This window comes from Aspergillus stella-maris, assembly GCF_047715825.1.
Source record: "Aspergillus stella-maris strain CBS 113639 unplaced genomic scaffold BDV14scaffold_17, whole genome shotgun sequence".
Taxonomy (NCBI): domain Eukaryota; kingdom Fungi; phylum Ascomycota; class Eurotiomycetes; order Eurotiales; family Aspergillaceae; genus Aspergillus; species Aspergillus stella-maris.
Window position 1 is genome coordinate 349,138 of NW_027396811.1, and position 24,984 is coordinate 374,121.

A 24,984-nucleotide genomic window follows, 5' to 3' on the forward strand; every position below is an offset into this window, starting at 1 on the left:
TATTGGGGGCAGCAGCAGCAAGGAAAGCGGAGTCGGCGCTAGGGACGAGAAGAAGACGACGCTCCACTGCGCGTGTGACAGTACCGTTACCAGGGCCTCCCAGCCACCCTGCTATTTACGCTGCGGGCTAGCAGTCTTAGCGCCGTATTAATGTATCGCTCCCGTCACAGTCTGCAGGCGAGAATCACAGAGAGGGAGTGGGGGTCTCCTGCCGGGTCCAGCAACTCACTACTCGAAGAATTATACGATCTGGTCGCAGAGCATTTACGAAGTAGGTAGGAAGCAGTGTTTACCTACTTGCCCACTGTCGGTGTCCTCTCCCACTACGGCTAGTCTGCCTGATAGAACAGCTTGAAGCTATTCCTAGCCACCAAGATTCTTTCATCGAGTGCGCATCCAAAGCCCTTGTTCAGCATTCAATGATCTCAATGAGAGCTACTTTAACCACTCCATTGAATGTACTCTGTAGTACGTCTCAAATGTAATCTACAATGAAGAACAACAAAATCACAAGGACTGGCGGAGATTAGCTGCCCTTCTGGAAGCCTGAGAATTCGACTGTGATGACAATCAGCTTGACCGTTAAAGTCTAACGACGTCGTTAGACTGATAGACAGCTCGTAGTGGGCCACATTAACTGCTTCGAGAACGGCGTAGCGTGGTCCACCATAGCAAGATTGAGCTCGAGTTAAGCTCTGCTTCAGGGGCTGTTGCATTCTCAGCATGGGGTGCTCGTTTCTGCGATGTTGTATACAAGAGCTCAAACTCAGCGAGTGGTGTTTCAAGGAATCAGCGCACTGGACACTGACAGTCAATACTGGCCGACCCGAGTCGCAGCGGCAGCGCACTCGAATTGACCAGTTGTGCATCATGTCATTTAGGTGCCAAGCTGCGAGTCAGAGAGTCGAGCTCCCAGTAGGTGGACCCAAACAATGCCAAGCCGGCGCAAACATCATCAAACTGGCGCCGGAAACAATCGTGAAGTATTTGCCCCTTGTTTCAGAATGCACCTGAGCGCTTACCTTTCGCCAATCACTGCCTTGTTTATTCCTCCTGGTGGCCCTCGTCCTTGAGGCCCTGTCCCAGTGTCCACTCAGCCATGATGCGCTGCTGGACTTGCTGGCCCTGCTGGGTCATCTGCTCACCCGGTCATTCGACGAATCGACGGCTTCTTGGATCCTTGAGTAATCCTCCGATCCGTGATATCCACGACTCCTCGCTCTTACTGCATTGGGCATGAGCACTGCGTATACATACTATTATCTCGGACAGTCGGACTGACTTTGCCAATCCACAGCCCCCAGGTCGAGGCCTGATCACCAGCCGTGCTCGCTTCTGCGCGCAGTTGCACGAACAGCTGCTTGTGCTTGCTCCAACGCTGCCTTGGTTTGAGAACGCTCCAGCGGAAATTATATTTAACAGTGTACTTGTTCTCTCTATCTGGGGAGGGCTGACTCGAGCAGAAGACTAAAAATAGACACATCGTACGAACATGATCACTGTGCAGCGTGCCAGGATGTTGTTTATTCGAATCTTGATGACGCCTGATCGACCTGCAGCCATATTAACGGCCCTGTTACACATCTAAGATCAGACATAGCTCAACAGTCAAATTTCGCTGGAGGATCCAACGGGAGCTCCCATTGCAGTTCTGAAGGCTGGACCCCTCGGGATCTGCTTGAGTCATATCTACGTCTGTGAATAATGTGATCGATCCGGAGTACAGGTCAATTGCCTCCAGGTTGGGATGATCATACCGCCGCCGAGTATCATCAGTCTTGGAAACGGCCACTCTGATCGTTACCGTATGTATCCGCTCATTTGAAAGGGATCCTCCGGTTCTAACAAGATAGCCGTTGGATTCCCCAGTTCCACGGACACCGTTATGAGGAGGAAGACTTGATCTATCGCAGATCGTAAGATACATAAGCGAAGGCAGGCAGGCTGCAGATTGGTCTTCCTCGGCGGCTAACAGAAATGGGTAATCTCCATGGCATTTGCACGTTGGAGGTGGACCGTCTACCCCTTTTCGCTGGGTTTGCAGACTGCTAAATCGTTGAGCGACGCCCAGATGATGATTCAAACTTCAAGCCATCATGAGCTCGCTGAATCTTCAACATGAGTCGACTCAATCGAGCACTTCCGGATCGACACGATCAGCATCAACTCGGTCGATATTCGGGGATACTCTAAGTGGGCACTCTCTAACCCTATCCAACGTTAGTGCTGTCTAACTTAGCCTTGAGGGGGGCTACCTAGCTCCGTGGTAAAAGTAGTGCCCACTGCCCAGTTGCCAGGCAAGAGACGGAAATGAGCAGAGAGCAAAGCACAGGGCAAGATCCGAGCAACATGGCGAAATTGTGAAGAATGCCTCCTAGCCTTGACCGGGGGACTGGATCGAGAACCATCGACCAAATCTTGGATCTTGGGGCTGAGAGTGCTCCATAATTTCCAAGAAGGTAGCAATTCTCCGAAGCCTTACCCAACCCAACAATCGATGATCGTGATATCTGCCGTTATCCACGTTCAGATCTCACGAGTAAGTGCTGCAACGTGACCATAGGAATATTCTCATTCAACTAGAAAGTGCAAAGGCGCTGGCTGAAATTAAAGAACTTTGTTCTCTGTGCTGATCCAGAGCAAGAACAACCGCAAGCACAGTCCTCTACAGAGGACCACGCGCGAGTCGCATTATCGCATAGTTTTGCATCTAATTTCCCCGAGTCGCGCAGCTCCCGGATTCCTTTTTCGAGGCTCAACCTTCGGAGAATGATGGAAAGCCGGTGGGGAACATCTGTCGCTAGAAATTTCCGCCTGGAAAGCACCCAATCTCTTCCATCATCACATCACGATCTCACATCCCGAAACAATTGGCCGTGCACCAGGCTTGGTTTGATCACCCGGCCTGAAACCATCTAGAACTTCTCTGCGAGGTCCTAGAGACTGCAGACTATCCACCTTATGCTATCAATAGCGTTGTCGTATTCTCTCCTTGCCCCAGGACTCCCGAGGTTTCCACCCTCCCACTATCTGATCCAACCTCTTCATTACTGTTTTCGGGAGATCCTGAATATCGTCCTTTACCAGCAGATTCCGGTTGCCAGGAGACAATGCATGCTGCCTAGCTAGTGGACACGACCATCCTGCTAGTTGGACTACTGCACTCCGTGCGTGCATGAGAACGTGCGGGGAAACGTCAAGGGGTTGAGGGACAACCACTGCGATAAGTCACGGACTCAGCTTCCATTACAATGAACAGACTTCAACACAGATGCGATAAACACGTCCGGCCAAGAGCCAACAGCTTACTTCCTGCAGGATCCCACTCCCTCGGATCCTTGAACGGCCCTGATCATACCCCGCAACGTCGTCCTAGTTACTCTAGTATACAGAGTACAACCCCGTTCAAGTGGCCAAACTGGCATCCTCGCTTCACTTCCTTCACTTGAGTGGGTATTGGAACAAATCTCCACCAATACAGGGAATCATGAATCCTCTGCCGCGGTGCCAGCTGCTCGGAAATACCGGGATTCGCACTGACCCAACATGAACCCAAGCTGATACTGAAACACCCTTCAACCCAGGTCTGGACTGTGGAAGAAGAGATGCGGGTCACTGTGCCGGCCTCAACCACCATAGTCGCCACCTCTTACTTCTACCAGAGTCGAAGTCTTGGATGATGGAGTGCCGGCACACCAGCAAGTCCTTTTCAGATCTACGCTCAGTGTCTACCAGGTTAACACCATGAACAAAGCGCCAAGTAAGCGATACGGCACTAACACTGACTATCATGCCGGCCACTTTCCATCTATACAGTCAGTGGATTTATCAGTCCAATACGTTCAGGACTTTTGAGTCCAGGACTCCAGCATGCTAAACTGATGCTGACAACGCGGGCTCTCGATCCTCCGAACAGACCCTTGTGGGACGAGAATTGACAGCGATGATTGAATCTCGACCCGGTTGCCAAATCTCGAAAGAAAACTCTCCGGTGCACTGATCAATGAGATCACTAAGGCGATGATCACCAAGTGGCATCACTTATAGTCATATACACCCTGAGTGGGCGACTCGCAGAACATGAAACAGCAGATACATTCTCATTCGATACATGCATAGCTCAACTAGAGCTATGGGAGATCGTTCTGGGATAGCTCGACAATACTAAGTACTTATGACGAATGGTCTGTTGAATGGAACAACAAGGTGCCAGCCGACACCGACAAATACTCCAAAATCCAGACTCCCGGCAAAAGACCTGGAACCTTTTGCCGGCCCGTTTGCCTACGTACTAACAGATAATGGCAGGGTGTGGGTATCGTTATTCCAAATTGATGGGCAGCAAACTGTGCTGGACTGCAGCAGATGAGAGTCCTTATTCCGCGTTCCGAGTGCGGAGTAGGATTCGCTCAATGGCCTTGTTGTAGACTGCAGCCGATGTCCGGATATACTGTCGTTCGTGCGCCCTGATGGGCAGAATCTTGAGCATTGACGCTGTCAAGAAAAAAAGTATGTCCTATCGGAATGCGCACAGTTGGTATCGAATTGTATCACTGCAAGAAGGTTCTTGAAAAGGGACAAGGGAGAGCTAACACCAGACAAGCAAAGCACAAAAATTCGTCTGGTCATGTTCCATGACTCGCTCTAGCATTAATCCTAACACTATCAAGACAGGCTGGAAAACTAGACTGCAGCACGTCCATCCCAAACAATGAGGGATCCCGAAGCAGGGTAACAGGATGTCTGATCATGGCTGGAAACTGATTTCTCAAACATTAGCGTTTCCGGAGGTTTCACCATTTCTGGAACAGTGCGCTATAGCTTGCGCTAGACTTGAATGGGCCTGGGACGGCCTCTAGAATGGACCCAGCGGTGGGAAAGAGGCTAAGGTTTCAGGACCCGGTCTGCTCAGGTACCAGTTCGGCTTGGCATCAAAATGGGCAGGCTGGAGCCGTGATCGCGCTCAATTATTCGCCAAAGAAGAGGTTCGGAAGACCCTTCCATAGGCCTTTGCTCAGTTCAGCACGTCCTGTTACAGACTGAAACTTGAAACTGTCATTGAGTTGCCTCATGCGGGAAAAGTGCAGATACCTTTGAAAGGCAAAGCTCTCTCTCTGGAGCAGACGCTTAGTTTAATCGCATAGTCGACTTCAGGATCAGCTTTTTGTAGCGTCTGACAAGTGAGCTGAGAGTCGCTACCGACAGCAGGCCAGCGGCCGAAGAATACTTCTTTTCCCTATCCTAGCGGCGACCTCTGGACTTTCCTCCTCGTCCTCGGCCTCTGGATCTCCCGCCACCTCTTCGCGATGCTTGGACCTGCGCGATGTCCCGTTTGCTGAGATTCAGAGTTCCACCCGCAAATTTTCCGATCGATGGCCCGCCAACTCCACGTTCACGTCGTTCACTGCCATTGCCAATCTGCTTCTTGGGCGCGGGTTTTTCAAGGACAATTCCGTTCTCTCGGGCCTCCCGGCGACGCTTGTCTTCCTTTGAAACAGCCTTGGCTTTGATGCCTTTGCGCATCGAGGACGGCATGTTCTTTTGGTGGTAGAGCGACTTCTTAGCCCCAAGCTCCTGCATTCTGAGGTCGAGCGCCTTGTGGCGATTCTTGCCCGTCGGCGCAAGGTCGGATGCCGACTCCAAAAGATGGGATTCTTTGAGTAGGCGCTGGAGTGCAAGATCGTTCTTCAAATTCAGCGACTCGGCGTCTTTATCTTCGTCGTCGTCCTGGGCCTTCTTCGAACCATCCGTAGCAGGGCCCAGGTCCGTAGAAAATGACGGCGGTTTCGCTGTCTAAATTTCACCATCAGCGTGAATTCTCGCGCACATAGCTCCTTTCCAAGCTTACCATGAATGCCTTTCGAGCTCTCTTGTCCATCAAATCTGTACTGCGCGAAGGCGCCTGATACTCGACTACCTCCACCAGAGCATTCTCCTCTTCCTCCTCGTCATCAAACCCACTGAAGTCAGATCCAGCTTCGGAGTCTTCAGAGCCCTCTTCCTCCTCGCCTTCCTCATAAGACTCGGAATCAAATTCATCGGCGCCAGCGTTGACCCCTTCCACCTCTAAAGGCTGGAACTGAGCTTCGAAGAATTTGCGAAAGATATCCTGGGCGTTTGACTTTGGTTCTGCTGCAGCGGCGGACTCCTCAGCTCCCTTTTTCGAATTCGACCTCGACACCACCGATATCTCTCTCTTGCGTTTCCCAATCATCTTGTATTCTTTGTTGTTCGTACTATTTGCCGTAAGAAAGCTTGAATCAGTAGGGAGAAGCGGTGATGGTCAACAACTTTTTCCTCAAATCCGGTCACGTGCGATAAGATAAGCAGAGTAAACCGCCCACTATGGGGGTTCAAGATGCCTTGACTGTACCCCTCTCAGATCAATTGAACCATAACCCTTCTCTGCAATCCCCTTGTATCTAGCCAAAGCTCGAATCGTTACTCTCGAACCTCGAAGTCAGAATGTCCAAATTCCGCCCCTGCATAGACCTGCACTCCGGCCAAGTCAAACAAATCGTCGGCGGCACACTGAACACCACCGAATCCGACCTGAAAACAAACTATGTCTCCAAACTACCCGCAAGCCACTACGCAGATCTCTACAAAAAGCACAACCTGCGCGGCGGGCACGTTGTCAAATTAGGGCCCGGCAATGACGATGCCGCGCGCGAAGCACTTAGGACTTGGCCGGGTGGGTTACAAGTCGCGGGGGGGATCACGGATGAGAATGCGAAGTATTGGATCAAGATGGGGGCTGAGAAGGTGCGCGTCTTCCATCCTCATTAATCACTATGTTCTTCTTTATTTGTCGCCGAAGTATTTTGCGGGCACCATGTGCTAACTTATGTTGTTTGTGGTACTGCGCAGGTTATAATAACGTCCTACCTCTTCCCCGAAGGCCAATTCTCGCTTGAGCGGTTAAAGGCCGTCCTGAATGCGCTGGGCGGCGATAAGGAGAAACTCGTACTTGATTTGAGTTGTCGGCGCAAGGGCGATACCTGGTTCGTTGCTATGAATCGGTGGCAGACGATTACGGAGATGGAGGTTAATCAGGGTACGTTATCCGCTTGTTTTCGCGATGACATATGCTATATGTGGTGTTTGCTCGACGGATAGAGGAATCGCACATGGATGAATCCATCCGTGTAATACCTTTGAGCCGTTCGACCATCGACCATCTGTTAAATGTGCGATACTAACACTCTACATCCAGAATCAATCTCCCTCCTCGAACCGTACTGCTCTGAATTCCTCATCCACGCTGCAGACGTCGAAGGTCTGCAACAGGGGATTGACGAGGACCTCGTCGCTAACCTCTCACAGTGGTGCTCGATTCCTGTGACGTATGCGGGCGGTGCGCGCAGCCTGGCGGATCTGGAAAAGGTGCATGTTAGCAGTGGTGGCAAGGTGGACTTAACGATTGGGAGTGCGTTGGACATCTTTGGTGGGAGTGGAGTGACGTTTGAGGAGTGTATTAAGTGGAATGAGGAGCATCAATAGGAGGGGTAGACGTTGTTGCATGATGAGTCAATGAGAGGAGGCGAGGTTTTGGTTGTTCGATATATATATTCCAGGGTTTGGTGTTTAAGCGGTATAGAATATAGAACTCATGTTTGACTTATCCAAGATATGTTTCATAAAGGTTCGGAATTTCTCTATAGAGGCCAAAACGATATATACATACAACGTGCAGAGGGAGATGCGTGCTTTGTAAGAGCATACCAGCTGTCTATAAAGTAACGCTCCCCATAACCCAAATGTACCGGAAACACCCACAGCGACAGAACCCAGTGCTGAAGGCCTTATGGCCTGCCCTTGGGGACATTGGAGAAGTGCCGTTCGCGTAGGTCATCTCTAGACCACTTGTCCAAGAGGTGCTTCAGCGACACACGCTTCCGTAGCATCAGGCTCGACGGCCCAACACAAATATCCTATCTCCAACCCCCTATCAAATCAAAATCGCAGCAAGACGCAAATTCAAAACACAAATCGCTTAGCTGAGCGATATGGCTCCGCCCCGAGAAGCTCGCATGTGCAGGTAAGCCTGAAAGGCGCAGAAGACGAAGAATCCCTGCAGTGTCCGAGTCAGCACATTCATCTGTCCAAGTCCAACCTAATCCAAGCAGAGTTCATGCGTTTGAATGGTAGGATACGATAACGAGAGTTCGCAAGGTGAGATGCACGTACAGCGTAGACAATAACAGCAGTGAAGATCGAGGCGGCGACCGCGCCGCCGTCCTCGGGCTCGCCTTCTGAGCCGGTGAAGCCGTGGTGTTCAGCCTGTGATACCAGGGGTTAACACTCGTCAATTCCAATGTAAATATTGTTTCGGTTTTTCGGATCAAGCATCGGGTGGTGATTTATCACGAAGGCGTAAAGGAAGGCTGGGATTAACGGACCTTGAAGAGTGATCCGAGGACGGAAAGGATGACGACGGCAAAGAGAGAGATGACAACGCTGAAGTAGAGGAGGAATATCAGTTTGTGGTTTTGGAGACATATGATCTCAGTGACGGATGTATATCATACCAGGACCATGCGCTCATAACAGATACGACGGGCTTCATTGTGTCGTTGGTTGCGGACGGATGCGCCGATGGGAGGGTGAGGTGAAGGTTTGCTGCCGAGGGCGGGATGAAAGATTCCCTGATGTTTAGGCGACAGAGAAGTGAGTGCGTAGCAATTCCTGCGATGTGCAAGTCTGGAATTTAGTAAGAAGAGACAGAATCCGGGGTGGTGATGTTCAACGGTTGTTCCGCAGTCTTGCGGCCTGGCTGATGAAGCTCCCGTGGGTGATCGCCCTAAGCCGCTTTTGGCATTCACCTCTCGGCCAAGGACCAACACCTTCAGGCACCTTACTTTTAGATATGTTCTAAAATCTAGGCAGTAAAAGAGAGAATCCATCATTTTTGATGAGAAATTCGGACATAAATATATAGTCTATCAAAACAATATTTCCTGCGCCAATGATGCTTCCGCCGCCATAAGGGTTTCAAGGTCTCCGAGAATGTATGTGCAAGCGGGTTTTCTATAATATCAAACACAGGTATGTCCAATACATTGAGAATACAGCCCTAGCTCAAACCAGAACGCCAATCACACTTTAACATAGGACTTTTGGATGCTTGCGTTCCCGCCTGGTATCATGAATCATATCCGTAATGCAAAGGTAAAGAAAAGATATCGGCCGTCTTCATTCTTCAGAAATCATCCTCTTCAAAGGGATCAAGCATCTTGGACATGTAGGGGCCGTCCAATGTGTATTCAAGACGAGCATAGTAACTGCGGACACCAACGCCAGAAATGACGCTGATCTTCCGGCTGCCGTGCTCCTCTCGCGCAATCCGCTCGGCCTCTTCCATCAAGAGAGTTCCGAAACCACGGTGCTGGAACTTACGCGGGTCGCGTCCGTGGACGGGGACTGCCGAACCGTAGACGTGCAACTCGCGAATGATACTGGTCTGCTGGCCGGTGAACTCAGGACGGAATGTGTGCGTAGCGCTGCACTTGCGCAGCCGCAGAAGACCGATCAAGATGTCCTGCTTGGGGTCTTCGTAGGCAAGGAACGTCTCCCAGCCGCCGTTGGCAGCATAATCACGGCGAATAAGCTCGACTTGAGAGGGGCGGATCTTGTTCTTGACCTCGTTGATACCAACCTCACGCGTACGAACATCGCGGCAGGTTGTGCCAAAGTCTTTCATGCGCGCCAAAGCCAACTCTCGCACATTACCATTCTCAACACCAGAAGTAACCAGCGGCATCGGAATATCGCGCTGAACACGATAGATGCGGGTCCACGGCGGGACGAGCGCGAGAATGCGGGCGACAAGGTCAACCAACGCATTAGGAGTGTAGTTCTTGTAGCGACCAGTCCTCCAGAGTTCGTACAGGCCAGTTCCGCGAATGACGAGGGTAGGGTAAATCTTCAAACCGTCGGTACGGAAGTTAGGGTTCTCAAAGTACTCCTCAAACTGGAACAGATCGCGTTCCATGCCGACATTAGGCAAATCCGGCATCATATGGCTGACCACTTTGAACCCCGCGTCCTTCGACAGCTTGAACGTTTCAGCAACTGCAGCAACCGTATGGCCACGGTTTGTGTCTCTCGCAACATCCTCGTACAAACTCTGGACTCCAATTTCGAGTCGAGTGCATCCATAGCGAAGCATACTGCTCAAATGTGTGTCCAAGCAATAGTCGGGACGAGTTTCAATGGTAATTCCCACGCACTTGATATTGCTCATTTCTCCAGCTTGAACTGCCTCATCAACATTGTCGGTCTGGTAACCACTCAAGGCATTGTGAAGCTGCGCAACGAATGAATCACGGTACTCGGCCGGCAATGACATGAACGTTCCCCCCATAATAATGTATTCCACCTTATCGACACTGTGGCCGAGCGACTTGATTTGGTCCACTCTTCCTCTCGCCTGCTCGAACGGGTCATACCGCGCGCGGATCGCTCGCATCGACGTAGGCTCGTAGCCAGTATAGGATTGTGTGGAATATTCGAAGTCGGAATCTGGACCACCAGGACAATAGACGCAGATGTTTCCTGTGTACGCAATATGGGGGCAACGGTGGGGTTTGCTCATCACAGCGACAACGGCAATACCAGAAGAGGTTCCTAGTGCAACGTTAGCAAGCCATCTTGGTTATAGGACATATTGATTACATACTGATTGGCTTCGCAATCAACTTTGGTAGAATGTATTTCTTATAGTGTTCGGGAACGGCAGAGATAATGGCCGTCAGCGGCGGCTGACTTCCCAAGTTATGCTTCTTCGATATTTGGCCGCGCAGCTTGTTGAGGTTGATATCTTTCTTGGGTTTCGTTGGATCCTTTTGAGACTCATAGTCTTGAATAAGCGCATTGGCGATGTCAGAGCAAGCTCTCATGTAGCGCTCATTCTCCGGTGGCAGCTTGCTGGTCTTCTTGTTCGTTTTGGTGGGTGGCGGGGCGGTCACTGTCATGGTTGCCATGATGGGCGGCTTTCTCGCGCGGAACGCGGGGATATGAGAGAGATAGATAGTCAATGTGAAGTCTGGGGTTGTTATATCGAAAGTTCAACCGAATAAATTGTGTTGGCGCAGTTCAAACTAGCAAGTAGTATCGGCCACTGATAGCGGGACGAAGAAAAATCAGGGCCGAGCGACTGGAGGCAGATTGTATGGTGGAGGAGCCACTGGCAGGCCGACCGCCCGCGATAAATCGGACCGCTTAAAGCTTTCTCCCGAGCAAATGGCCAAACCCGTGTCTCTAACGACGATAGTTGCTCGCTCTCTGCTGCTGTCCTTTCTTCTCACTCCCCCTTCATCTACCTGCTCTTAACTTGCCCGTCTCGCGGTGCAGTCTCTCCTCTCTTTTGCTTTTCGCCCTTTTCTCTCATTTCCCCCCCGACAGTCACCATGCAAGCCTTTCGCCGAAACGCGGCTTCTGCCCTGCGAAACGTTGCTGCCAGCCAGCAACGGGCATACTCCGCTGGTCCTTATTCTGAGACCGTGAACAACCTTCGCATCAACACCGAGACCAAGGTGCTCTTCCAGGGTTTCACCGGAAAGCAGGGAACGTGCGTGACTTCTACCCCGGAACTTGCGGGATCGATATCTGTTCTTGATGCTGATATGCGCCAACAGTTTCCACGCCGAACAAGCGATCGCCTACGGTACGAATTTTTAGACTGTCCTTGAGTGGAATAATGCGCTGGGTTGCTTTAAATCGAAAGCTTATACAATCTAGGTACCAAGGTTGTCGGTGGTACCAACCCAAAGAAGGCCGGCTCTACACACCTCGACCTGCCAGTTTTCGCCAATGTCAGCGAGGCCAGGCAGCAGACCGGAGCCACTGCCTCCGCTATCTTTGTTCCGTATGTGATCGCGATTTTTGACATGAATGCTCTGGGGGATAAGGCGCTAATAGTTGTGATCTAGCCCTCCTTTGGCTGCTAAGGGTATCGAGGAGGCCATCGAGGCTGAAATGCCTCTCGTTGTCTGGTAGGCTTTGCCCGCTATGTAAATGAATGTGCTCAGATGCTAACGACTATTCCCTACAGTATCACCGAGGGTATCCCTCAACACGGTATGAAATCCATTATCTAGTTCTCACACTCAAAACTAACAAATCTGCGCTAGACATGGTCCGCATTACCGACATTCTGAAGACCCAGAACAAGACTCGTCTTGTTGGACCTAACTGCCCTGGTATCATTGCTCCCGTAAGTTCTAGGATCCAGCCAACCCTTCTATAATCATGGTTTTAATTGGTTATCAGGGTCAATGTAAGATCGGTATCATGCCTGGTTTCATCCACAAGCGTGGCCGCGTCGGTATCGTCTCCCGTTCCGGTACCCTCACCTACGAGGCTGTCAACCAGACCACCCAGGCTGGTCTCGGTCAGTCCCTTGTCGTTGGTATCGGTGGTGACCCCTTCTCCGGTACCAACTTCATTGACTGCCTGAAGATCTTCCTCGAGGATGAGGAGACCGATGGTATCATCATGATTGGTGAGATTGGTGGTAGCGCCGAGGAGGATGCCGCCGAGTTCTTCAAGGCCAACAACGTGCACAACAAGCCTGCCGTTGGTTTCATTGCTGGTATCAGTGCTCCCCCTGGCCGCCGTATGGGTCACGCTGGTGCCATCGTTAGCGGTGGCAAGGGTGGTGCTGACTCCAAAATCTCTGCCCTTGAGAGCGCTGGTGTCGTCGTTGAGCGTAGCCCTGCTGCTCTTGGCAAGTCGCTCCTTGCTGAGTTCGTCAAGAGGGACTTGGTTTAAACTCCATTTCGAGCAACTTGTTTCGATGTTTTAGCAGGAGATATTGTGCAGGCCACTACCGCGAATCTTAGGACCAGTATGGGTACTAAAGGTGCATAGTGGCAGTGAACGGTATCTTCTGCTCTCTGCTAGATTCCCGCTCCTCGTTAACCACCTCTCGGAACCCTTCTGTACTTTTCCTTTCTGTCATTGTCATTTCATATGTTTAGAGACGGTAGGAAGTAATTAGTTTCCTCATGTAAATTTTGAATAATTTTTTGTCCTGCAGGCTGGTTTCATATAGTATTGTACGTTCCTCGGTTTTTATACTTGCTTCTCCATATATGACGAGCCAGTGTGGTAACCTGGCCATTCGAGGTTGAGCTTACTGCAAATAACCGGGCCACCAGAGGTCTGCATATATGTTTACTTAATTGGGACTATATATATTCGCGTCTGCAACTTGCTACGGAGACCAATCCACAGGAATAACGGCTATGTACTTAGAGGGCCATACATATTGAGTCAAATCAGAACACACAATATACTAAGCAGCGACTTCTCAGCAACTTTCACGTCTTTGGCAAAGCCCTACAGCAGACAGGCAATGGTGCCCAAACAACGAATTGGGCCTGAGGAATGAGGCATATTACATAACGTACACGTGACCATCACTTTGTTTTCGTTGCTTGAGGAACGGGCGCTTCTCTGTTTATTCCTGCTTGTCCCTCAAATATCGCCAGTTACGCCCCGAGAACGCCATGAGCCGCCGGTAGCCAGACGCCCTGAAAGAACAAGACTGCAAATAAAGAATCTTGGAATACCTCAATATTTTTCTTTTCCTTTTGTTTGGGATTGTCGCCTCGCCGTGGCCCGGGAGCTGGCTCTGACGCAGGATCAAAACAGACGGGCGCTATTTAACCTATTATTATTGTCCGTGGTTACCCACTGTTTCGCACCTAGCAACGACGGAGAACCCCAAGCAACACCACCACTATTCGACGTGCTGCTTGCGATAGCTTCTGGAAAAGGAAGATGCCTCCTGATCTTGGTAAGGCACTGCACGTCCCTGCGGCTTACCTGCCCTGCCCCCTTTCATTCCATGTTCACCGGACTGGGTCTCGCTTCTACGCACTGTTGCTTTGCTGACCCATGGTGACACCAGGTCGCGCAGCCTCTCTGTCTTCTAGCGCTGCTTCTCAAGCTACTCAAGCTGCCGCTTCCCTTAGTCGTCCCGGTACGGCAGATCTCATGAGATCGCGCTCTGAAACAGTGATATCCAGAAACAGCCGTCGCCCACGGTCGAGAGGCTCGACCGCCAGCATACATTCGACAACAACTCAACAGACACAAGACCAGCAACTCACCGATGGCTTCCCCCAGTTCTTCCCAACTCAAGCATCTGCTGGGTCAAATGTTTTTGGAAATAACCCAGAGGATATCATTATGCGATTCGGGCAGCAATTGTCGCACCCCGTGAACGGGACCTCGTTGGACCCGACCATGCAAGATGCACATCAGCCCGTCATGCCAAAGGCCGACGACTTCCCGAACCATGCGATTCACGGTCATCATCTGTCACATCACGCGCTGCAGACCGCGATCCCCACACACGGCATGGCGAGCGTGACGATACCTCAATACCAGAGCATGTATGACAGTGGTATCGAGAACCACCTACCGGACCACATCCTGGATGACCATGAAGGTTCAGAGGCAGGCCTCAAGAAGAAGAAGGGCTCGAGTTCTTCACTCGCCAATGACAACGAGTTGCGCAAACTCCTGCGACAATACGAAGGGTACACATTGAAGCAAATGGCAGCGGAAGTTCTCAAGCACGAAGGAGCTGGTGGCAAAGCAGAAAAGGTCAAACAAGTCTTCGCGATGATCTGGTAGGTTCTCGAACGGCAGTTTTTCTTTCCTGGTATGCGAATTCTCACACGCCACAGGTTGAGAGAAAACTGCAGGAAAAGCTCTGGCTCTGTCAGAAGAGACCGTGTTTACTGCTGCTACGCAGAGAAGTGTGGAACAGAACGTGTCTCGGTGTTGAACCCTGCTTCATTCGGAAAACTCGTCCGAATCATATTCCCCAATGTACAGACGCGCCGGTTAGGCGTAAGGGGAGAATCAAAATATCACTACGTTGACCTGACTGTGATAGAGGAGAAGCAGCAGAAGCCATCACCACCCATGGCGCAATTCACACCCCGTGAGCCTACTGCAACAGAAGCCACAGAGAGCAAAAATGGAGATGAGATACAAAGAGGGTGAGCAACGGTTTTCGTCATGAAAGATGGACTACTCACATAGTCTTTAGTGCAAGTGCGGCCTCCCAGCCTACAGCGGACACAGCACTATTTCCGTCTCCCACAACGTCTTTTGCTCCTAAAGTGCGAGCCTACACGGCAAATTCCAGTTGCGGATGCCAAGCCTCTTCTCGACCTGATGTTATAACTCTCGAGAATGTTGCTAGCCATTCCGGGAAGCTGATCCACCAAATGCTTCAACTACCTACAACAGATGCATCCTCAGTTGACACCGACACCTTGCAGCTGCCTGATATCAATCATTATCTCCCGGCAAACACGGATCCCAAGGTCGCGGACGCACTCGCTGCCCTCTACCGCTCCCATTGTATATCGGTCATTGATAGCTTCCGCTACTGCAAAGAACGCAACTTGCTTCGTTATTTCTCTGCGTTCCATGGAACATTGACAGTTCCAGTCCAGAAGCTGCTGACACATCCAAATCTTGCACCCTGGATCAAGGAGTGCGACTGGCTCATGTACCAGAAGATGATTGCCTTTGTGGCACCTCTAACTACTCAGGTCGTTCCCAAGCTCGTGCTGGCCGCATTCAGCTCGATATCGCAGCGACTTACTGCACATATCACCGAGACATTCAAAACGCAGCCTGCACATGTTTCATTAGCCAGATTAATTCCGGCACATATCTTCTGCAACCTCCTCAGGCATATGCTTGACGTTAATCAGTCTGCGAATGCAGCTGCTGCGTGGCTTTGTCATCCCGACAACAGAAACCAAATGTGGTCGGACTTAACAACATTAGTTGATCCCAAAGAAATGATCACTAGAGCGAATATCCCCAGCTGCGCAGAACAGGCCACAGAAAGGATACTGAAGCACGATATCCGCGCTCTTCTTACTCCGTTGAGTGAACCGAACCCTTCTGCTGCCAGCCCGTTCTTTTCCCAGCCCGACGTGGAAGAGAGCTCTGAAGCACATAAGTACCCTGTGGAGGTGTCTGTTGGTGAGGAGTACAACTTCCCCGACAAATGGATTTCCTTTATCCTCAATCTTGCCCACATTTTCCCTCAACACCGCACACAATGCATCATTCAACGGGTGGATGCATTGTGGGACTGCATACTACGTCGACTGACCCTGGGAGGTGCCCAGAGTTTTAGTGCCTGGTGGATGACCAAAGTCTTCTTCCATGAAATGATGTTGTGGCAAGCGGAGAAGGGCGGTTTCATGCATTATACACCAAGCACCCTGCAAAAGGCAGGCTTGGGACCTGATACGTCCGGACCCGGAAATATCGTCTTGAAGGATTCTCCCACCGCTGTGGATAACAACGGCCTATCAACGACGCCAGATGTGTCGAATGGTACGTCACTAGAACGGTCACAGATGGAAACTGAAACGGATCTGAACCATGTCGAGAACGGAAAGCCCAATGATATGTCCGAAAACATAACGCCCTTCCATGCCCCGAATAATGATGATAGCGCTATTGATCTTGACGATGACTCGATGTTAATGACCGTGGGCAAGTATGGTGATATGATGGCGTCAGACCCAGCAGATGCTGAAGGCGACGTCGTCGTCATCTAGTCCTTTTGCCCACAAGCGAGTTGGATTTCTGTTTTCTTAATTATATTTTGGGAAAGCACCACCATTTTGCCTCGCCCCTTTCATGGTTGGAGTTGGATCGGATTTTTGCTTATAGGAGTACTTGTTTTGGTTGGTTCTTAGGAAAAGGGTTTCGGCGTTGGACTTACCTTACCTACTATTGCACGAGTGACGAGAAACGATAGCATCGGGTCAACAAGACCCGTCGGCACTGGCTGAGTGGTGGAATTGCATATCTCCCTATCTTGGCTGACAACGGCAGTGGTCTACTACATAATTGCGCTGACCGGTCTTGTCAAAATTCCCACTTTTTGCTTACTGTCCTTGCTTACGATGAATGTCGCCCTTTTGTAAATATTGACTTTCCCATTGGATTGCAGCCTGTTTGTTTACTCGATCAATAGGCGTTTCTGATACTCAAGCTTCGTTTAATTACCATTCTGTTTGTGATATCGCATTTGTGCAGCAAATACGCAGTTACCGTTGGCTTGGTTTGAGTTTTCCAATACATATTAGAGACAAGAAGTAGGAAGTGAGCTTCAATAATTCGTGGGATTGTGTATGTGAAGGTGCTGTATTCATGCATTGGAGGTGGTTTCCATGGCGCATCGTAAACTATACACAGGGCGTACGCTGACATCTCAAAATTAAGAAGATAGGGTATATTGGCTCCATGGAAAATGTACAGGAGAAGATGAAGGTATGTGAAAGACGACATGGCTGTCAGGTATTGTACCGCAGAACAGGCTTTTTTCCCCGAGACATGTTCGATATCGGCTAAAATCATGAGCCCCGCTCGCCGACGACAGACGGCCTAAGAATATACAGTAGGTATGTTGTGTGCCTGGTGGTTGTTTGCATTGTCGACCCCTCGCGTGGTAACGCATTTTTCCATTTGCTGTCACTGATGCTGTGAGACCGCGGAGGTGACGCTTTTGCTGCGCCTGACCGAATAGGGCAAAGGAGATACAGCGTGTTGTTCTGGACTTGGAAGAGCCCATCAATCGTTGCGGAACGTATGCTGTGAGCTTTGCGAAATCGGAGTTCATCTTACCCCAGCGGCAGGGAAGAACCTTGGTCCAGCGTAGCCATGAGCAACGACACTTTGGATGTCGATGTTGCCTGCATTATATGGGCTCCATAGTTTGATCAGAATATATCGACCCGATCTATATTGCGTACCAAGTTAGAGAAAGCGGGAAGAACTAGCGTTGGGAACTTACGGTGGAGGATCGAACTTGAGGCTCACGCTACTCTTAGGTCGCTTGATGAAGAATTGAGCAAGGGGGTTCATTAGTCCAGCACCCGAAGGACTTGCAGTTGGCCCAGGACGTGGAGCTAAAGGTGCGCTTGGTGGGATAGATTGTACTGTGTGTGGGACATGACGACGCCTGGGTAGCTCATCTTGCTCCATGGCGTACTGACGACGCGCAGCCCGTACTTGCCTTTGCAGGTTGCGACGGCGAGAATTATAGGAGTTCGTTTCAGAGGTTTCGTCCTCATCACTGCTACTGCTCTCAGAGTCCGAACAGAGGAAATCATCTTCCATTGAGTACATAGTACCCGTTCTCTCCAGCCTCCTGGGTTCCGGAGCCTGTGGCAAGGAGAGATTATTACCCGGTCTGTCAACCTCGTTTCCGTCTGAGCGTTCGTCGTACTCTGTCGTGATATGGAAACCGGTCGATTCCGTGTTATAATCAAAGGAGGTACCGCCGGGCTCGCTAGCGTCTGATTCCGACCCGGAGAGAGGGTTCAAGTCGGCCAGTGTCACCCGCTCAAGGGTCTGTAGAGGAGTTCGCCATGAATTCATATATTGCTCGGACGGCGGCATACCGCTACGTCGACGGCCACGGTGGCTTCGGGAACCGAAATTTTGGATTTCGTACCGAGCAGTACGCCGAAGGAGATCATCAGCCGACATGGAAACAAAAACCATCCCTGCCTGTATTCTGGAAAGTCAAAATATTAGCAGAACGCTGGCAAGCTTCAGGGCTCTAGATGTAACATACGGAGCGTCATAGCCAGACTTTGGCGCTTTGATAACGAGCTTGTTTAGACAGAACGGAGCCTCTCCACGGTGCTTCAGAATCAGATTGCATCGATCTGACTTCGTACAGTACACGGAAGAGTCGCTGGACAGAATGTTCTCTGGCCCTGACGTTTCGTAGACAGGTTCATATGTTCCTCCGTCGCAACTGGCCAGCTCCATTTTCAGGATGCCGGGAACGACCTGACCGTACTGTCCATATCTCAGAGTCTGAAAACCCTCCCGGTTATCATCCGACTCAAGCTTCCTGCGTTTGACTCTCAGTCTGTCCATCTGCTGATCGTGCTCAGGCTCCAATGGTAAAGTAGACGTAGAATCCAGGCCTGGAACAGGCTGATCAAGGATAGAATCGCGATTTCTCCTAGCTCGTCCGACTCGATCGTTGGCCCTAGAAAGACGGGATCTAGAAGCCCTATTGACCGAGCGCGAGAGATCGGAAGGGGTCGAGTTGGGGTTCATGATTGAGGGATCCAAACCAAACAATCTTTGTAACCCTGCGTGTCCCGGACGCGCACCATGAGTATAATCTCCCACAGAACCTTCCTCCCTCGAGTCCTGAGATTGTTGATCCATGGAGACTCTCGTCTGGTCGTAGGAAAATCGGTCTCTCGCACGCTCGGAGCGCAGCTCCCCTAGTTCTTGTGCCAGAGCCTCTAAGCTACGAGCAGAATTCCCCTGATTGCGCTCTGTATTTAAGAAGTTCCGAAGGTGTATCAAGCGACTTGCGTTGGGTCGATTATGACGATCATTAGGCCTGCTTAATCGGGCAGTACGACGGGAAGCGGGAGGATAGTCGTAATTCCCCGACTAAGATCAGAGCACAAAGAGGTCAACAAATGCAGGGTTGGCCAGACTTCCCCACGCGCTAACAAAAAGAAGGAGCTTTGGCCTTGGGCGGGCTATGGGGCCTGCTTATTCTGAACATACCATCCTATGAAACGGGGGCGGCGGCGTTAGTTCGAGCAGCCAAGGTCGGTGACAGGAGGGGAAAGGCGGAGACGGTGGAAGGAACTATACCGGGGCAAAAGTAGCGAGGATCGAGGTGGGATGGGCGAAGTATGGTAGGCAGGATGCAGGGAGGCCCGACCAACGGCAAGAGGCAATAGGCAATAGGACGGTAAAATGACGGTGAGCAGAGGACGAGGGCAGGAAGGAGGTGAAGGGCGGAGGGAGGAGGGGAGTTGGCAGTTGGCAGTTGGGACTTGGGACTGGGGAGCCTGGGAGAGCGATAACAGGGCGCTTATCTGGCGGGCACGTGATGGCGATACTGGGCTGGTGTGCTCCCGCCGCGCTTGCTTCTCTCTGACTGCTGCCACTGCTCATTCTCTACTGCTCTTTTGCGCATTGCTGCTCCTTTCGTCGCTGGCACACAGCTGGCTCGGCGTCTTTGCTGGCTTCATGCATGTTGGTAACACATTGAGTGTTGCTCGATCGTCTTTCCTGCCCCTCTTCTCGCTCCCCTCCCTGCCATCGACTGCCTTCGTCCAACGCTGCAGTGTTATCCTTCTCGCTCCGCCTTGACGCTAGCTCGCCTTTATCAATCCTCCCCCGCTCCCGCTACTCAGTCACCCTACTCTCGCTTTTCCCGATTGTCGCTGGAATAAATTAGGCTATATTTGGCATTGAGCGCACGAGATCTTCATCATGGAGCCGCAAGACCAGTCGATCAGCGCCGGTATGGTTCAGGTTGCTCTTGCTGGACATTCCATGTTCGCTGACGGTAGATTTCACTAGACGAGATCGCTCTTTACGATCGCCAGATTCGCCTCTGGGGCATGCAGGCCCAGTCGAAGTGAGTGAAGCTATACGGCTCTGCGGATCGTGTCGTTTACTGACGTCAGAACCCATTCTAGAATTCGTGGAGCGAATATCCTTCTAGTTACCTTCAAAGCACTCGCAAACGAGATAGCCAAGAACCTAGTGTTGGCGGGAATCGGTACCCTGACAATCATTGACGATGCAGTCGCCACCGAGGAGGATGTTGGGGCGCAGTTCTTCCTCACAAATGACTGCGTCGGCCATAATGTATTACTTCTCCCAATGCTGCCGGTGATTTAGGTCCAATTTTGCTAATTGTTGGCCAGCGCGCGCAAGCTGCTGTTGAATCAATCCGATCGATGAACCCAAATGTCAAAGTCTTTGCAGATGCGAGCAGCGTTGCCTCCCAGTCACCGGAATTCTTTGGAAGATTCGACGTGACAATAGCCACCGAACTTGATTTCTCCATGTACAATACGATAAACGCCGCGTGTCGCATAGCCGGGCGTAAGTTCTATGCAGCTGGCCTGCACGGATTCTATGGTTTTGTTTTTTCCGACCTCATTTCGCATGATTTCGTGATTGAGCGTGCCAAACCAAATGTCCCTCCAGCCACGCAAGAATCACCGACCCGAAGCATTCTGAACATCACGACCAAGCAAGAGAACGATAAGCTCATCGAACTGGTTACGAAGAGGGAGGTTTATTCGCCGATGCTCTTGGCCAATACCTCACCACTCCCCGAGGAGCTCACCCGTAATCCTCGCCGCAAGAAGCTGGTGACCCCACTTCTGAGCTGTCTTCGGGCTCTTTGGGAATTTCAAAAGGGCAGCCAAGGTCGACTGCCAGCAGGATCGCACCAAGATCTTGTTGAGTTTACAAGGATAGCCCGTGAGGTACACCAGGAGTTAAGGCTCGATATTACCACTCTCGACGAGACATTTCTGCGCACGTTCCTCCAGAACTTGGGTAGCGAACTGTCTCCAGTAGCTGCCTTTCTGGGAGGTAAACTAGCCCAAGATGTGATCAATGTTCTGGGCGGCCGTGAACAGCCACTCCAAAATCTCCTGCTCTATGATGCCGACAAGAATTTCGGCCCTATCTATGCGCTGCATCCCTTCTTCCCAATGGAAATGGGAAATCCAATGCCTGCTATGGCACCCGTTGCGAATCCTATTCCTCTGAACGGTCAACCAGGCGTAGGGCCGATGTAGCTGCTCACCATCATATCTTGGATAGATAACTCGAAACATGGTGGAGGCGAGGATCATGGCTTTTCGGAGGGGGGGGTTACTTTCTTCCATGACGGACGGCGTTCTACCTTTCACTCTTCAACATTACCCTTCCCTTTTCTTTTCTTCCATTCTTCCCATCTTCTCACGGTACCAGGCTCGATCATTCATACGCCGGACCGGGAATGAATTTATGACTGTATGATAGGATTATTCGCCGTGGACACGGATCGATGAAGGATTCAGGATAATTCGAGATCCGGGATTTACATTTTTTTTTTATTTATTTTTTTATTTCTCTTTCTTCACCTAGCGCAGCCAGCCAAAGATCTTGATTGCAATTTGATATGGGCAGCGTATACTCCGTATTGCCTTTTGGATTCGAAGTTTTGAACTGAATTCTATACATATAGTAGGTAGTGCCGATGCCTTGTAGTAATTGGGCTTCGAAACACGGTTATAGTACTCTGTGGACAGTAAGAAACATATGAAGCAAGCAATATCCATCTCAACGCCATGCACCCAAAACCATAGATAAGACAAGACAGACGAAGGATATTAGGGCTGCGAGTCAATATAACAGGCCCGCCCCTTTAAAAATCAACCCAGCCGGCCCCAACGAATTACCAATATCCATAAATACCCATGAGCCGCACTTCACAATTCACCGCGCACCCATCTACCCAAATAATCTTACAGCGCACTCTATTCATCAACCGACTTTCTTGGTGCTGATCGCCGCCCATGCTCATGGTCATTGTATGCGCCCTTCCCCTCATCCTCCTCATCAGAGATAAGGCCCTGCAGCTCGAATGTCTCCGCATCTTGGATGCGTTGCGCCTCGGACCGCGACCGCGTGTGCCCGTTCATATGCGTGTACCGACCGTTGCCGTCGCCGAGGGTGATTGCGCCGGATGGGCCGGCGGCGGCTGCGTCTTCGGTGTCAGTGCGGGAGTGGGAGTGGGACGGGTCAGCGGTTTCGGGCCAGGCGTGCACGGCGTAGATGTGGAGGAGGATGTTTACGACTGTGATTGAGAAAAGGTATGATTAGTTTTGTGGTTTGAGGGGTGATAAGGAAGATGTTGTAAGGGCTTACAAAGGAACATGATGAAGGCGATGCTGTAGAGGATTAGGATGTAGGCGACGTGGGTGATGCCGGCGGCCTCGAGGAGAGCCATTTGTTCTTCGGTGGCGCCCATGAAGAGGAACCCGGAGGCGTAGAGGAGCTGTACATTGACAAGTTAGACTTGGCTTATTCCGTTCGTAATTTAGAAGAAAAAGAAAATTGCAGGAAGACTTACGAATGGCGTCAGATACTGGAAGCTGTTCGGGTCCGTGCCGTCCACGCTGACGGTGCTCTTATCTCTCAGCACGAAGGAGATCTCAATGATCCGAGTAAGACCAGCGCCCATCAATGTGTAGCCGAAAATGGTGTGAATCATGGTACTGATCATCGAGTGTTGCGGGTGGCCCGACATAGCGTAACCCGTAAGTCCGATGACAATGGCGGGGATAAGGTTCCTCTTGGGGCGACCGTTACGCTTGCGGCTCATCCAGATACCCAGAAGACCGGCGCACCACCAGACAATACCCATAGTCGTGTGCTGCAGGTCATTGTGAACCCAAGGCGTACCCCACCGGTGCTCCGTGAACGTGTTGATGCAACCCCAGACGGCAATGATAAGGGAATCGAAGAACTCCTGGCTTCGGCCGGTGCAGCGCAACCAGTATTGTCCGACGAGAAGAAGGATGGTAAGCAGGATACCGTAGGCGATGAAGGCGCTGCCCATGATGAAGTGGGCCGCACATTGTCCGAGGTGGTCGTCACGGCAGAAGCCCAGCGCGGTGATGCCTCCGAAGAGCATCTGGACCCAGCTGAGAACGGGCATAGCCTTGCCGAGGATGCCGTGGAAGATGACGACAACGCGGCGAATCCGTCCATTGATACCCTTTTCCAAATGTAACTTGAGGTAGATGCCGAGAATAACCTGTCCGGCCAGGATAAACATCAGGAGGTTCGCGAAGGAGGCGTGGGCGTTCTTCGCGAATTGACGGCCCTTATGCGCATGACCGAGGAAATAAGCGACAATGGCGATAGCGGTTCCAACGACTTGAACAGGGACGTGCCATCGTGATCGAACGATCTAAACAAAGATACCAGATAGTCAGAAACCGAGATCCCGCATCGGAGATAACCTCATATAACCCGGGGTCAAGACGTACTCCAAGAACCATTCCAAGGGGAAAGACGATCCCAAATGACAATCCCATAAGAATCATGTGAATCCATAGCGTCGAATCCTGGATGGCAAAACCGTCAGTCATGCGCGTGGTATTAAGGTTGCCTGGGTGCCGGGGCATGGCATACGATGGGATCTTCGGAGACGGCAGCGCCCTCGGGGACATTCTCGTGTCCGCCATGAGCTAGGACGGGAGCCGCAAGGAGCAGAGCTCCGATCAACCGGCGTAAATCTAACATGTTGCACTGTTCACCGGTCGTATGAAGAAAGTGAGAGAGAAGGAGAACGGGGGGAAGATGAAGCAGGCTGACGAATCTTTTGATGGAGGCGATCGGCCGAGCCGGAAACCACCTCACAAATCACTGCCGTTGATTGGCTGCACGTGTTGGCCTAGTCCACTGCATCGACCACTGGATCTATACAACTGTTTCAACACGATTCACTGTTTTGGATGTGAATCGTATCAATCTGAGGGAGAAATAACCACCGAGCAGGACTAGCTGTGAGGCATCCATGAAGCAAATCAGGACATTTTGATCCCCATTGACCCCAAACACCACCAACATCATGCCACCACCCCCAGAAAAGCGCGAAGAGAACCCCACTCAAGAGTCCCAGCGAGACAAGAAGCTAGTAAGTCCAATAATCTAGAATCTCTATACCGAAGTACTCTAGCCCAATTAACAGTACCCAGGCCGTCCTCCGCGCCTCAATAGCCTCCCTCGAGTCCCAATCCAGCGATCTCGAAGTCCAGATCGCGGAAATACGAGAAAAACTCAAGTACGTAGTAGTCGCCTCATATTTCACAGAAAGAGACAGAAAGTATGTGCGTGCTAGCAACTAATACTCGACTTAGAAATGATCCGTCCGAAACAGTAAAGAGGCATATCCGGCTGCTGCACGAGTACAACGAGATCAAGGACATAGGGCAGGGGCTTATGGGGCTTATTGCTGATGCGCGCGGAGTGAGGCAGGTTGATGTGCAGAGGGAGTTTGGGGTTGGTGGGAAGGATTGAAGTTGATCGATTCTAGTGAAAATTGATATTGAAGTTTTATTTGAGCGATGGGGTGCAAGGGCG

At 51.0% G+C, this 24,984-nt stretch overlaps 10 protein-coding genes across 10 annotated transcripts; 5 read left to right on the forward strand and 5 right to left on the reverse strand.

The window, feature by feature from the left end:
- Positions 1-5,142: 5,142 nt before the first annotated feature.
- Positions 5,143-6,256, reverse strand: BDV14DRAFT_36302 (uncharacterized protein). The gene is made up of 2 exons (XM_073776623.1): positions 5,849-6,256; positions 5,143-5,793 (listed from the first exon to the last, which is right to left on the reverse strand). The coding sequence occupies exons 1-2, from the start codon at positions 6,212-6,214 to the stop codon at positions 5,242-5,244; spliced, it is 918 nt and encodes a 305-aa protein (XP_073629804.1). The 5' UTR covers positions 6,215-6,256; the 3' UTR covers positions 5,143-5,241.
- Positions 6,257-6,311: 55 nt separating this feature from the next.
- Positions 6,312-8,103, forward strand: BDV14DRAFT_36324 (1-(5-phosphoribosyl)-5- ((5-phosphoribosylamino)methylideneamino)imidazole-4-carboxamide isomerase HIS6). Its single transcript, XM_073776625.1, has 3 exons — positions 6,312-6,765; positions 6,871-7,057; positions 7,217-8,103. Exons 1-3 carry the CDS (start codon positions 6,466-6,468, stop codon positions 7,501-7,503), a joined length of 774 nt encoding a protein of 257 aa, XP_073629805.1. The 5' UTR covers positions 6,312-6,465; the 3' UTR covers positions 7,504-8,103.
- On the reverse strand, positions 7,997-8,569 carry BDV14DRAFT_198651 (uncharacterized protein; the record flags this gene model as incomplete). Its single annotated transcript, XM_073773007.1, has 4 exons — positions 7,997-8,074; positions 8,191-8,283; positions 8,403-8,460; positions 8,532-8,569. The coding sequence occupies 4 exons, from the start codon at positions 8,567-8,569 to the stop codon at positions 7,997-7,999; spliced, it is 267 nt and encodes an 88-aa protein (XP_073629806.1).
- Positions 8,570-9,055: 486 nt separating this feature from the next.
- On the reverse strand, positions 9,056-11,157 carry BDV14DRAFT_36315 (Elongator subunit ELP3). The gene is made up of 2 exons (XM_073776624.1): positions 10,682-11,157; positions 9,056-10,629 (listed from the first exon to the last, which is right to left on the reverse strand). Exons 1-2 carry the CDS (start codon positions 10,983-10,985, stop codon positions 9,203-9,205), a joined length of 1,731 nt encoding a protein of 576 aa, XP_073629807.1. The 5' UTR covers positions 10,986-11,157; the 3' UTR covers positions 9,056-9,202.
- Positions 11,158-11,253: 96 nt separating this feature from the next.
- BDV14DRAFT_170749 (succinate--CoA ligase (GDP-forming) subunit alpha) lies at positions 11,254-13,290 on the forward strand. The gene is made up of 7 exons (XM_073768261.1): positions 11,254-11,572; positions 11,640-11,668; positions 11,743-11,869; positions 11,934-11,996; positions 12,056-12,081; positions 12,135-12,217; positions 12,274-13,290. The coding sequence occupies exons 1-7, from the start codon at positions 11,412-11,414 to the stop codon at positions 12,772-12,774; spliced, it is 990 nt and encodes a 329-aa protein (XP_073629808.1). The 5' UTR covers positions 11,254-11,411; the 3' UTR covers positions 12,775-13,290.
- A 195-nt stretch (positions 13,291-13,485) lies between these two features.
- BDV14DRAFT_170750 (RFX family transcription factor) lies at positions 13,486-17,093 on the forward strand. The gene is made up of 3 exons (XM_073768262.1): positions 13,486-14,645; positions 14,703-15,020; positions 15,071-17,093. The coding sequence occupies exons 1-3, from the start codon at positions 13,906-13,908 to the stop codon at positions 16,608-16,610; spliced, it is 2,598 nt and encodes an 865-aa protein (XP_073629809.1). The 5' UTR covers positions 13,486-13,905; the 3' UTR covers positions 16,611-17,093.
- Positions 17,094-17,544: 451 nt separating this feature from the next.
- On the reverse strand, positions 17,545-19,974 carry BDV14DRAFT_36379 (uncharacterized protein). Its single transcript, XM_073776626.1, has 5 exons — positions 19,693-19,974; positions 19,603-19,606; positions 18,638-19,482; positions 17,852-18,577; positions 17,545-17,797 (listed from the first exon to the last, which is right to left on the reverse strand). The coding sequence occupies exons 2-5, from the start codon at positions 19,603-19,605 to the stop codon at positions 17,674-17,676; spliced, it is 1,698 nt and encodes a 565-aa protein (XP_073629810.1). The 5' UTR covers position 19,606; positions 19,693-19,974; the 3' UTR covers positions 17,545-17,673.
- An 8-nt stretch (positions 19,975-19,982) lies between these two features.
- Positions 19,983-22,017, forward strand: BDV14DRAFT_170758 (E1 ubiquitin-activating protein AOS1). Its single transcript, XM_073768263.1, has 4 exons — positions 19,983-20,350; positions 20,410-20,467; positions 20,529-20,700; positions 20,760-22,017. The coding sequence occupies exons 1-4, from the start codon at positions 20,320-20,322 to the stop codon at positions 21,645-21,647; spliced, it is 1,149 nt and encodes a 382-aa protein (XP_073629811.1). The 5' UTR covers positions 19,983-20,319; the 3' UTR covers positions 21,648-22,017.
- A 254-nt stretch (positions 22,018-22,271) lies between these two features.
- Positions 22,272-24,339, reverse strand: BDV14DRAFT_36393 (Ytp1 family protein). Its single transcript, XM_073776628.1, has 5 exons — positions 24,034-24,339; positions 23,889-23,966; positions 22,967-23,809; positions 22,762-22,891; positions 22,272-22,690 (listed from the first exon to the last, which is right to left on the reverse strand). The coding sequence occupies exons 1-5, from the start codon at positions 24,142-24,144 to the stop codon at positions 22,371-22,373; spliced, it is 1,482 nt and encodes a 493-aa protein (XP_073629812.1). The 5' UTR covers positions 24,145-24,339; the 3' UTR covers positions 22,272-22,370.
- Positions 24,340-24,472: 133 nt separating this feature from the next.
- On the forward strand, positions 24,473-24,921 carry BDV14DRAFT_198659 (SWI5/SAE3 family protein; the record flags this gene model as incomplete). The annotated part of the gene is made up of 3 exons (XM_073773008.1): positions 24,473-24,538; positions 24,600-24,685; positions 24,762-24,921. The coding sequence occupies 3 exons, from the start codon at positions 24,473-24,475 to the stop codon at positions 24,919-24,921; spliced, it is 312 nt and encodes a 103-aa protein (XP_073629813.1).
- Between the last annotated feature and the right edge of the window lie 63 nt (positions 24,922-24,984).